At 29.7% G+C, this 11,786-nt stretch overlaps 2 protein-coding genes across 3 annotated transcripts; both read left to right on the top strand.

Moving 5' to 3' along the window:
* Positions 1-2,149: 2,149 nt before the first annotated feature.
* LOC132747608 (collagen alpha-1(XII) chain-like) lies at positions 2,150-7,165 on the top strand. Of its 2 annotated transcripts, none has more exons than XM_060737148.1 (2): positions 2,150-2,395; positions 6,912-7,165. In XM_060737148.1, exons 1-2 carry the CDS (start codon positions 2,323-2,325, stop codon positions 7,157-7,159), a joined length of 321 nt encoding a protein of 106 aa, XP_060593131.1. In that variant the 5' UTR covers positions 2,150-2,322; the 3' UTR covers positions 7,160-7,165. The 2 variants fall into 2 exon arrangements, with proteins under 2 accessions (XP_060593131.1, XP_060593048.1); XM_060737065.1 differs by lacking the exon at positions 2,150-2,395 and adding an exon at positions 4,679-4,938.
* A 2,191-nt stretch (positions 7,166-9,356) lies between these two features.
* On the top strand, positions 9,357-11,341 carry LOC132747514 (sushi, nidogen and EGF-like domain-containing protein 1). The gene is made up of 4 exons (XM_060736953.1): positions 9,357-9,741; positions 10,268-10,474; positions 10,812-10,916; positions 11,188-11,341. Exons 1-4 carry the CDS (start codon positions 9,675-9,677, stop codon positions 11,316-11,318), a joined length of 510 nt encoding a protein of 169 aa, XP_060592936.1. The 5' UTR covers positions 9,357-9,674; the 3' UTR covers positions 11,319-11,341.
* Positions 11,342-11,786: the final 445 nt, after the last annotated feature.

Below are 11,786 nucleotides of genomic sequence, written 5' to 3'. Positions count from 1 at the left end.
TACTGAAATAACCTGAGTTCTGTTTTAAGCTACATTTACAGCTTAGCTCAACAGCAAAGAGAAGGTGAGGGCGTCCATGACCGAAAGGCTAAGGCTGTTGACCGCAAACTTCCTGCATCTCACCGCTGTAGGTTTGAGCCACGCCTAAAGAATTAAGAAATAAGAAGTGATTGATTTACATACACTTAAGTAAGTCATTGATTCTTTTATGAAATAAGAAAATGGTTTACCTTTAAATGCAAATTTCAAATGCAATACAATCAAGGTCTTTTTACACTTGAACAATGGTTATGATCATACATTTAAACGCTACATGATAATGTGACCTCACATACAAATAAATCATTTGCATTACCACTGACGGTTTAAGATATTTTATTTCCATTTACAGTAAAATGTGAAGAGATAAAGAGATGTGTAGATTCATATTTGTTTATTTTGAAACTAACAATGGTACTTACTATCTATCTTTTAATGTTTATTTATCTTTGTGCATGTTTAAGGTTAAAAACTTAGGGTAAGAAAATATTAATTAACTTTCCCTTTCGAAAGCATAGCGAAAACTAGTTGTCTTTTTCGATCAAAAATGTATGGTGGAGGACAGAAAATGCTTCTAGCAATATTTCTCACAATTAATAAGACTAACTGACATCTATTTTTACGAAAACTAGTTATAAAATATTTTTCATGAATATTAATGTCAAAAATTTACAGAATAACCAACGACTTTTAAAATAAGTGCGTATTTTAAGACAATAAGTGCAAAATTACTACTGATGTACTTTGTACTGAATTTAAGAACCTCACGAAAAAATCAAGAACATGATACTGCATTTTAATATCTTTTAAATCATATCCGGAAATATCAGCTTGATTACTGTTTCTTGATAAAGTTGATATCAAGAGATAAAAGCGCGTGTTATTTTCTTTAAAATGACGCCTGATTTCCAATTGGCTTTAGATAGATAGAAATACATTTGAAAAATTCACGTACTGAGATCATAACATAAAACTTCTAACTTAATAAGAAAATACTTGTAAATTAAAACTTTTGCTCATAACCACTTGGTCAGTAAAATGAATGTTTCGCATTAACAATATATGTCATGTGTTGCGGTTCGCATGGGAATAGCCGTCCCGATGAGGCTAATCTGACGCCTAATTAAGTTTTGCACGCAACTCATCTGAAAGCCCCTAGATGAAAGTTCCATCATGGGTAAAACTAACGGAAACACCAGTCTTACATCCAAGAATATTAATATCTGTCATATGTTGCTGTCATCTGAATTCATTTCATCCACAACTAATTCCTAACAATATCATATTAAATTACAACTTCATTCATAACGGTGAAATGACGTCATCCTTGGCACATATTTTCATACTAAATCACGTCATAAATACGTCATTTCAACGCGGCTCATGCATGAAATACAGTAAAAGGACGCCAATGTCTTGCAAGATATAATAATGTTACTGAAAATGGTAGACAACTCTTACCTTATCATAGTAAGTGAATTAGTATTAAAACTTGTGATCATGTACTATCGTTCCATGATATCAATGATTTTATTATAAAAATAGAAGTTTTCATTGCTTTTTTTCTTTAGATTTCTGATGACTCTGTATGTTATTAATTCATACACAATCTAATTAAAACTTACACATATACATGTATAAATATACAATATGGTGGTTATTGATATGTTTAACCTCCTACTAAAAATAACTCTAGATAAGTATTTAATGATTTACCTCTTATTTCATTTATATTAATTTACAAGGGCTACTTACTATGTTCTACCTGACCTTAATGTATTTATATATTTCCTTGTTTATTTGTTGAAATATGCTCAATCAGGTGATTCCTATTATATTTACCTTCCTATTAAGAAATAACTGACACTATTTCTTCTGAAATGTTTCATATATAGTATTTATCATTAAGAAATCAATTCTTATTCAATGATCGATAATAATTTTTTTCAAAAGATTTGTATATCTAATCAACCCATCTTATCCAATGATATTGTATTTATTTTGCTATCTGTATAATTCATCACGATGTGAAATACTTTACATTATACATTTAGATATGTATTGATCAATTTAATGATTAATATTTTTTTTTTCAGTAAGGGTTTTTTTTATCTATATATTGTATAAATTTGTTAAAATATTATTGGGACTATAAATCAGTGCGAGTAAAGATCTATACTAAGTAAAGATATTTCCGACATTTAACAACGATGAGCGTAGTCTTCATTTTTGTATAAAACTTACTTAAATATTTCTGTAAATTTATAAATTAACAAAATTCAAATGGATTTAAGAATTAGGCTTCTTTTGGTCATCAAAGTGTATTTTTGTTTTCATTTGACAACTAACGCAAATGGTGAGTAAATTTGTTTGCACGTATTGACTAATTATTTTTTAATTCATGTAAATATGCTTAAGGATTCTATTGAGGATATTTGTATAAGTAGAACGTTCGGCAAGGTTGATTGCAAAACGATGTATCAATTTTAAATATGTAAAATGAATTAATTACAAAAGTGACACTTACTTTTTGATCTGCTTATATATGATATATGAAATTTTCTTTCAAACAATGAAGATTATATATTTTGATATGGCAATTGCATATGTGCACAAATAAACTATAATTCACTGTTGTTCTAAAATTGGTATATCTACAATCTCATTTAAATCAGATCATCGTTTTCTCTCCATTATTCTAAGCGCAAAGGGTAACGGAGAAACAGTAAGGATATGACGTTAATGAGATTGGTATAGGCTGTAAAAGTAGTAGATGAACAATATTTGCCACCGACTCTGTGCTTTAACATATCTTTCATAAACTCGGGAAGCTTAAATCAATTCAAGTCTTGAATTATTTATTCTGTAATTAAGATGTTGCTTTCCGCTTTACACTTTTTCCATATTTGAATAAATTTTCTGTTCTGTTCTATTTATATCAGTTTTGTAAGTAAGCTTTGTTCTGTTTAATGTTTGATATTTTAAACTAGTTTAAATAAGTTCAGTATGGGGGGGCACTTGTTACGTTTTACTTCCTGCTGAAATCGCTGGCAAATACTTTTACTACTTGTACATGTTGGTTGTTTTGAACAAATTTGTATAGTAAATAATAACATTTACAGTAAAAATAATATCGCATTAGACTAAATTAAAGTTATTACTTTAGAATAAATTAAAGTCATTATCATCATGAACTATAATTCAAATGGGTATATCTACAATCGCATCGTTTTCTCTCCATTAATCTAAGCAAAGGGTAATGGAGGAACAGTAAGGATATGACGTTAATGAGATTGGTATAAGCTGTAAAAGAGGTAGATGAACAATATTTGCCACCGACTCTGTGCTTAAACATAACTTTCAGAAACTGGGGAAGCTAAAATCAATTCGAGTTTTGAATTATTTATTCTATGATTAAGATGTTGCTTTCCACTTAACACTTTTTCCATATTTGCATAAATTTTCTGTTCTGTTCTATTAATATCAGTTTGTAAGTAAGCTGTGTTCTGTTTAATGTTTGATATTTTAAGTTCAATCTAGGGGCACTTGTTACGTTTTACTTCCTGCTGAAACCACTGGCAAATGTTTTTACTACTTGTACATATTGGTTATTTTGAGCAAATTGGTATTGTTAAAAATATCATTTACAATAAAAATAATATCGCACTAGAATAAATTAAAGTTATTACTTTAAAAGTGAAAGTTCCGTCATGGGTAAAAACTAACGGAAACACCAGTCTTATATTCAAGAATATAAATATCTGTCATATGTTGCTGTTATTTGAATTCATTTCATCTATAGCTTATTCCTAACAATATCATATTAAATTACAACTTCATTCATAACGGCGAAATGACGTAATCCTTGGCATATATTTTCATTCTAAATAACGTCATATATACGTCATTTCAACGCGGCTCATACATGAAATACAGTAAAAGGACGCCAATATCTTGCAAGATAAGATCATGTACTATCGTTCCATGATATCGATTATTTTATTATAAAAATAGAAGTTTTCATTGTTATTTTTTCTGATGGCTCATAATGTTATTAATTCATACACAATCCAATTAAAACTTCCTGAAGATAAAAAGCTACAAGTATTCAATTATTTACGTCTGATGTCATATTCTTTAGAAGAAGGACTATGTTTTATTTCATTCATGTTTATACATGTATAAATGTACAAAATAGTGGCTATTGATATGTTAAACCTCCTGCTAAGAAATAAATGTAGATAATTATTTAATGATTTACCTCTTATTTCATTTATATTAATTTACAAGGGCTACTTACTATGTTCTACCTGACCTTAATGTTTTTATATATTTCCTTGTTTACTTGTTGAAATATGCTCAATCAGGTGATTCCTATTATATTTACCTTCCTATTAAGAAATAACTGACATTGTTTCTTCTGAAATGTGTCATTTAAAGTGTTTATCATTAAAAAAATCAATTCTTATTCAATGATCGATAATAAATTTTTTCAAAAGATTTGTATATCTAATCAACCTATCTTATCCAATGATATTGTATTTATTTTGCTATCTGTATAATTCATCACGATGTGAAATACTTTACATTATACATTTAGATATATATTGATCAATTAAATGATTGATATTTATTTTTCAATTAGGGTTTTGAATCTATATATCGTTTAAATTTATTATAATATTATTGGGACTATAAATCAGTGCGAGTAAAGATCTATACTAAGTAAAGATATTTCCGATATTTAACGATGATGAGCGTAGTCTTCATTTTTGTATAAAACTTACTTAAATATTTATGTAAATCTATAAATTACCAAAATTCAAATGGATTTAAGAATTAGGCTTCTTTTGGTTATCAATGTGTATTTTTGTTTTAACGTGACAACTAACGCAAATGGTGAGTAGATATGTTTGCACGTATTGACAAATTGTTTTTTAATTCATGTAAATATGCTTAAGGATTCTTTTGAGGATATTTGTATAAGTAGAACGTTCGCAAAACGATGTATCAATTTTAAATTTTTAAAATGAATTAATTAAACTAGTTGTCTTATTCGGTGGAGGACAGAAAATGCTTCTAGCAATATTTCTCACAAATAATATGACTTACTGACGATTTTTACGAAAACTAGTTATAAAATATTTTTCATGAATATTCATGTCAAAGATTTACAGGATAACGAACGACTTTTAAAATAAGTGCGTTCTTCAAGACATTAAGTGCAAAATTACTACTTATATATTTTCTACTGAATTTAAGAACCTCACGATAAAATTAAAGACATAATACTGCATTTTAATATCTTTTTAATAACGGCGAAATGACGTCATCCTTGGCACATATTTTCATTCTAAATAACGTCATAAATACGTCATTTCAACGCGGCTCATGCATGAAATACAATGAAAGGACGCCAATGTCTTGCAAGATATAATAATGTTACTCAACTCTTACCTTAACATAGTAAATGAATTAGTATTAAAACTATCGTTCCATGATATAGATGCTTTTATTATAAAAGTAGAAGTTTTCATTGTTATTTTTTCTTTAAATTTCTGATGACTCTTAATGTTATTGATTCATACACAATCCAATTAAAACTTCCTGAAGATAAAAAGCTACAAGTATTCAATTATTTACGTCTGATGTCATATTCTTTAGAAGAAGGACTATGTTTTATTTCATTCATGTTTATACATGTATAAATGTACAATATGGTGGCTATTGATATGTTAAACCTTCTGCTAAGAAATTACTGTAGATAATTATTTAATGATTTAACAAATCAATTCTTATTCAATAAATTTATAAGATATTAATGCTCGATAATAAAAAAGATTTGTATATCTTATTCAAGCCATCTTATCCAATGATATTGTATCTATTTTGCTATCTGTATAATTCTTTACGATGTGAAATACTTTACATTATACATTTAGATATGTATTGATCAATTTAATGATTGATATTTATTTTTCAGTTAGGATTTTTAATCTATATATCGTATAAATTTATTTAAATATGTTGACGATATACGGGTTTCTCTTTGCCTTGCTTTTATATTCTTCCAGTTTTTTTAACTAAATTCTACAAATCACTTGCGAATAAGTTAATTTGATTTTATGACGGTAAATTTATCAAAAACACAGTTATCTTTATTATTCTTAACATATGTCGGGTAACTGCTTCCATATGTTATGGTTCCACTGTTTTCTCCATTATCATTAAAAACGCTCCCAACTGTCTTATTGTCTTATTGTTGTTGTTTTTTTTTTTTTTTTTTTTTTTTTTTGTTTTTTTTTAGATTTTTAGAGACATGAAATTGATTTTTGTTAACCTTAGCGCATACAAAAAGTGTGTGGGATAAGATTTATTTCGGATTACAGCTATTATTTTTCTCTACTGATTTCACTATAGGATTTAAGTTAAGGGTAAAATCAAACCTAACTTGCAACATTTTCAATTTTACCGTTTTGTTTTGCTCTACTAAAATTGTAACAAATCTAGGTAAATTCTTTTAAAATGGTGTTTTCGATAAACATTTATGTTTTCGACTTTTCAAGAAAGCAAACGACTTTTTATTTTTGTAAAGTGCAAAGAGCTGGTTATTCGATCTTATATATTTTCAATTCACCCGGTCTTTGTTTTGTTAACATCTTTGGTTCGTATGTACACAATAATGATTAACAATTAGTAATAAAACAGCAGTGGATAGAAACAAAACTTGCTGACCGGAGTTTTTTCTATTGATATAAGCGATTGTAAGACGTAACAAATTAAACCCTTTCATTCTCTAGTCGAAATCTCGGACCAAACTTTATTTTAGAAGTATGTGCCACCATATATGTTTTCTGTTTTGTTTGTATTAGAGTGTCACGACGCAAGGCAAGCAGACATCATATTTGCTCTTGATGGCTCTGGAAGTGTTGGTGTCTCACAGTTTACTTACTCTCTGAACTTTGTGTCACAGCTTGTTGACGCCTTCCCTATAGGTTCTTCGGCCACACAAGTTGCACTGATTATTTTCAACAATGCTTCTTGGAAAGAATTTGACTTAAATACATACCAAGGAGCGGCAGAATTGAAGAGAGCAGTTTTAAGAACACAGTTAATATGAAACAAGTTTGAATAATATTGTCTTTTACTTAAAAAGGGTGGGTCATATTATTTTTAAAATTAAGAATGTTATAATGTAAACATACAATCGTTGTGAGTGAAAAAAAAATGTATCACATTTTTTCCATATGAATCGACAGTTTACAACTTTAGTTTGAATTAATAATAAAATGAATATAAATAAAGTTGATAAAACTACTTGGAGACCAAACACTGCTTGTCAAGGAACGACATAAAAACGTCACCCGGAGGTTCCATGATTTTGCCGTATGAACATATTTACTGATGTTTCAAAATTCTATCCTTAAACTCATTTTTATGTTTATATACTGATTTATGATTAAGAAGGTGATGCGGGACCTAATGGTAGGCCGTTCATGATCAGGTCGTCCGTATCTCATTTACAAAATTTCGTGTCCGCTATTTAACTTTTGAACCTATAAAAAGAAATAAGAACTTTTTGGCGGACATATTGCTTATGGTAAGACAATTTGCAGAACACATGTTTGGCTTACCTGCGCTAAAAATTAACCCCACCCGGTGATTACTTGATTTACATAGACTTATATGGGAAAACACATTTACGTTTCATTGTGTTAAATTATGATGTTTAAAGATTTGATATTTAGCATAAAGCGTTGCCTTTTTAACCATTACAAAACTGGTATGAATCATGTCCATTGGTCAATTATGGTCCCATTGGTCAAATAATAATTTAGTGTTGTATGAGGAAAATTACACTAGACCCCTTGACTTCTCGACCCCTTAGGATATTAAGATGACTTCTAGACCCTCTTGACTCTTAGACCCATTTTTACATGACTTTTCGACCCCTAGTGGGTAAGACATTTCGACCCCTTTATCAATTTTGTACTTTAGAAGGCCAGTTAGATATTTTGAGAAATAAGTTAAGGCAAGTATTTTAATTATTTTCATTTTAAGATCCGGCAACATTTTGAAAAAGGGAAAAAGCAAAAAGTTAACGGTGTTTTTAATTAATTTAATGTTTATTACATAGCAGTAAATATATAAATTGTATATATTTTTTAAAGCTGAGACATGATTTATATTAAATAAGGATCCAGACAAATGTGAAGGAATTATAATAATAATAATGCGCTATTTGTACATTGCGTGTTTATTCATATCTACAATGTATAATTTGCAAAGATTTAGTTTATTGTTTCCGTGTGAAACACATTTATGTTAAATTGGCGATGAATATTTATACATGTATTCTTAATTAATGTAATATATTGAATTATACATTTACATTATGAAAAATTAACCAAAAAACCAATCAATCGATCAATGATTAAATGGTTGTGATTCTTTCATGTTTTCGACTTTATGTATTTCGAAAATCATATTTAACATCAACAATCTATATGATGGTATGTAATATTGTAGTTGTATAGACTGAAAAAATATAATATAGTCTCATCTATTTCTTTTATTGTAACTTTAACATAAAAAGTTAAGTTAATTTTAAAATTCCTTTTTAAATTGTAAAAATCTCGTATTTTATATACGCATTTTTTTCGCTCATAATTTTAATAAAGTATTGCCTCAAAAGGCTTCAAAAGCACTATTTTCAACAAACGTAATTATGAACAAATCTTTGTTTTAAATATCTTAAAGTCAATATGTGTTCCTTTTAATCTCTTGATCGAATACGCATGCCAAAACATATCAGTCGCGTGTCGTTGATGATTAAATTATCGGTAATTAACACCTGTGGAAAACACCCTGTCAAAAATATATTGTTGTTGTACTAAATAAGCAGTAGCTGCATTCTTTGTTAACGGGTTAGGTTACATTTACACTTATAGCGCATTGCATTTGATTACCTTTTCCAAATATTTATATTAAGTTCACATGAATTAAAGATATAGGTCTAACCTATGAACGAATATTCGTTTTACTAAGTATTACTTCATTTTTGAGACAGTTCATTCTAAAAACAATCAATTATTACTACAAGTTATTTGAAATTTGCATGGTGCAAGCTCTTGTCGACACTTAACGCGGTAAATATTTATTTGTGATTTTATAACATCAAACAGGGTTACTTTAAAAATGAGATATTGTGCATGTAAGAAATTCGGTTTCTGATAGTTATCAAACTATATTATTTATTTCATGTATTATACACGCACATTAATTTTCATTAAATAAAATTATTCAAAGAACTAAAAGGTATCAGGTTTCCTGATGTTAGAAGTTCGGTAGAAAGAAACTAACAACTTGTACATGGACAAAAATGACAGCTTGCAATAATCATGCCCCCTTTGGTCAGTACTAATCTCCAGCCTAATTGAAACATTAGTTTTGATTATTCACGCAAAATTAAAATTCATCAGGTGTATTTTACCATGTATAAATATTAATTCATAGATAATCGCCTTTGTGGTGCCCTCGGTGTTTTTATTTGTTTTGTTGTTGTGGTAGTTGTTGTTTTTAGGTATCCAGATGGAGATACGAATATTCCAGCCGCCTTTGACACTGCAGCTCAAATGTTTCAGAATTCAAGTCCAGGTCGCAGAAAGTATGTCACTGGGATATTTATTCTTATGACAGATGGTAAAACGGATTGCCGTTTCTCCTTAATTTTTATATATATTTTATTACATAAAATTTATTCATATGTTTTACAGAGAAATCCTATTTAAACCTTTTAAGTTATTTGTAGTAAAATATGCGGTGTCTTAATGTTGAGTTGTTAAACACGTTGTTGGGGCGCCCGTGGCCGAGTGATTAAGGTCGTTGAATTCAACCCACTTGCGCCAAACCGCTGTTGGTTCGAATCCCGACAGAGACTTTTGAATCTTTCATGTGAGGAAACTATCCAACTAGCTTACGGAACGTCGGTGGTTCTACTCAGGTGCCAGTTCGTGCCTGAAATGATGTACGGAAGGGCACATGAGGTCTTCCTTCACCAGTAAAGCTGGAATGTCGCCAAATGACTTATACTGTGTTTGGATGACGTAAAACCCAAACAAACGCGTTATTTTACCATTTCATTTTCATGTTAATTGGATCCTTTCGATGTAGATATGTAATGTCACTTCACGACATTGTACAGTACGTAAAACACATTATATTCAAGGTAGTTCAAGTAATATACATGAGAGTATTGTTGCTGCACTAAGGCTTAAGAACATGGGCATAACCATCTATACAGCTGGTGTTGGGTCAGGTGTAAACGTTGAAGAATTACAAGGTGCGGCAACAAATCCATCGTACTATTTCAACACGATCAGCTATACTTCACTTCAAAGTCTAGAGGGACCGATCACAATGTCAGCATGCGAAGGTGGGTAAAGCACTTTGTTTTTGTCATGTACTGACATGAGGCAGCAAAAGTGCTCCTTTCAGAAAATATTTATTTTTGTTGTACGATAGCTATCTATTTTCCTTCTGTTCTTCTGATTTGTAATTCATATAATTGTTTGATATGAATAACATATCGGAATAACAAAAGAAACGCTTTTAAAGCCTTTAAATTAGTTAAAACTATAAATTATCTGTCATGCTTGTTGTTGTGATTCAGTTCACTTTTTACCAAGTGTATGTGATGTTGATTTTGTGACGAAAAACGCGTTGAACTAATAATAAGCGATCTTGTCTTTCATGCAAATTCATGCAAATAGATCTTGACGGATGCATTTGTTATAATGGTGGAACATGCGCAGCTAGAATTATTGGGTACAAGTGCGAGTGTCCTGCTATATACACAGGGTATCACTGCGAGACACGTGAGTAGGGTTTTTATCAAAACTTCCCATTGATTACACATAAATTAAATCAATGTTGCCAACCTATGACTAATATAACTCCACGTTACAATGTGATTGTAAATGAACTTTGAAAACCTGACATTAAGTAAAAAGATAATTCTGAAAAAGTTATACATGCCGTAGAATTTTATTGAAGACGAAATTGCATCTTTTGTTTTTGCATGTGCATGTTTTGTTTTCTTTTGCTGGTTTTTGATAATTGAACTTCATTGGCTTGTCTTTATTTCAGCAATATGTGACACGATTCCGTGCAGAAACGATGGTGTGTGTATGGTATCCGGCGGCATCTGGTTCTGTCATTGTCAACCAGGATACACAGGTTTAATATGTGAAACCGGTATGTTGTTTAGAATACAATAAGCATTGGTTTTAAATGATCGACATAACAGCGATATGTTTTGCATCACATGGTATAAAATATCACTGCGTTACCAGTGACAACTGGGTGTACGTGTATGCCTGGTTCACTGAAATTACCCCTGTAACGTCAGAATGTATTTTTTTATTTACTTTAGGTGAATTGTATTTATTTTCAAGGATGGGTAATGAGTAGATTTTTTTTAAATATAATCTTTTTTTACTGAAAGTTTTGCGAATATTTTAATTTTCTTTGAAAAATAAATGAAAGACGGGAATAGTGTTAAAGAAATACCATAAATTTTGTATTATGACAAAGACAATATCAGAGAAATAACCTATAATACAAGAAAAGGTTTGTAGCACTTATCTGCCCCTTGAAATGATCTGAAATAGCAACAAAAAAAGTTTTAGATACTAAAAGCAACCAAAAATTTTTTACCTTACCATAGTGGGTAACCAGAAAAAAAA

This window comes from Ruditapes philippinarum, unplaced genomic scaffold (genome assembly GCF_026571515.1).
Source record: "Ruditapes philippinarum isolate M1 unplaced genomic scaffold, ASM2657151v2 ctg2666_1_1_1_1, whole genome shotgun sequence".
NCBI classification, from domain to species: Eukaryota; Metazoa; Mollusca; class Bivalvia; order Venerida; family Veneridae; genus Ruditapes; species Ruditapes philippinarum.
The sequence above is the reverse complement of the archived record's forward strand: the minus strand, read 5'-3'. Positions and strand labels throughout refer to the sequence as shown.

What these genes read in the sequence shown, in the direction of transcription:
- LOC132747514 (XM_060736953.1), top strand. Translation starts at nt 9,675, where the DNA reads ATGTTTCAGAATTCAAGTCCAGGTCGCAGAAAGTATGTCACTGGGATA. An exon ending in ATTTATTCTTATGACAGATG is followed by an intron (nt 9,742 to 10,267) that starts GTAAAACGGATT and finishes ATTATATTCAAG; the next exon opens with GTAGTTCAAGTAATATACAT. An exon ending in AGGGTATCACTGCGAGACAC is followed by an intron (nt 10,917 to 11,187) that starts GTGAGTAGGGTT and finishes TCTTTATTTCAG; the next exon opens with CAATATGTGACACGATTCCG.
- LOC132747608 (XM_060737148.1), top strand. Translation starts at nt 2,323, where the DNA reads ATGGATTTAAGAATTAGGCTTCTTTTGGTCATCAAAGTGTATTTTTGT. An exon ending in TTTGACAACTAACGCAAATG is followed by an intron (nt 2,396 to 6,911) that starts GTGAGTAAATTT and finishes TGTTTGTATTAG; the next exon opens with AGTGTCACGACGCAAGGCAA.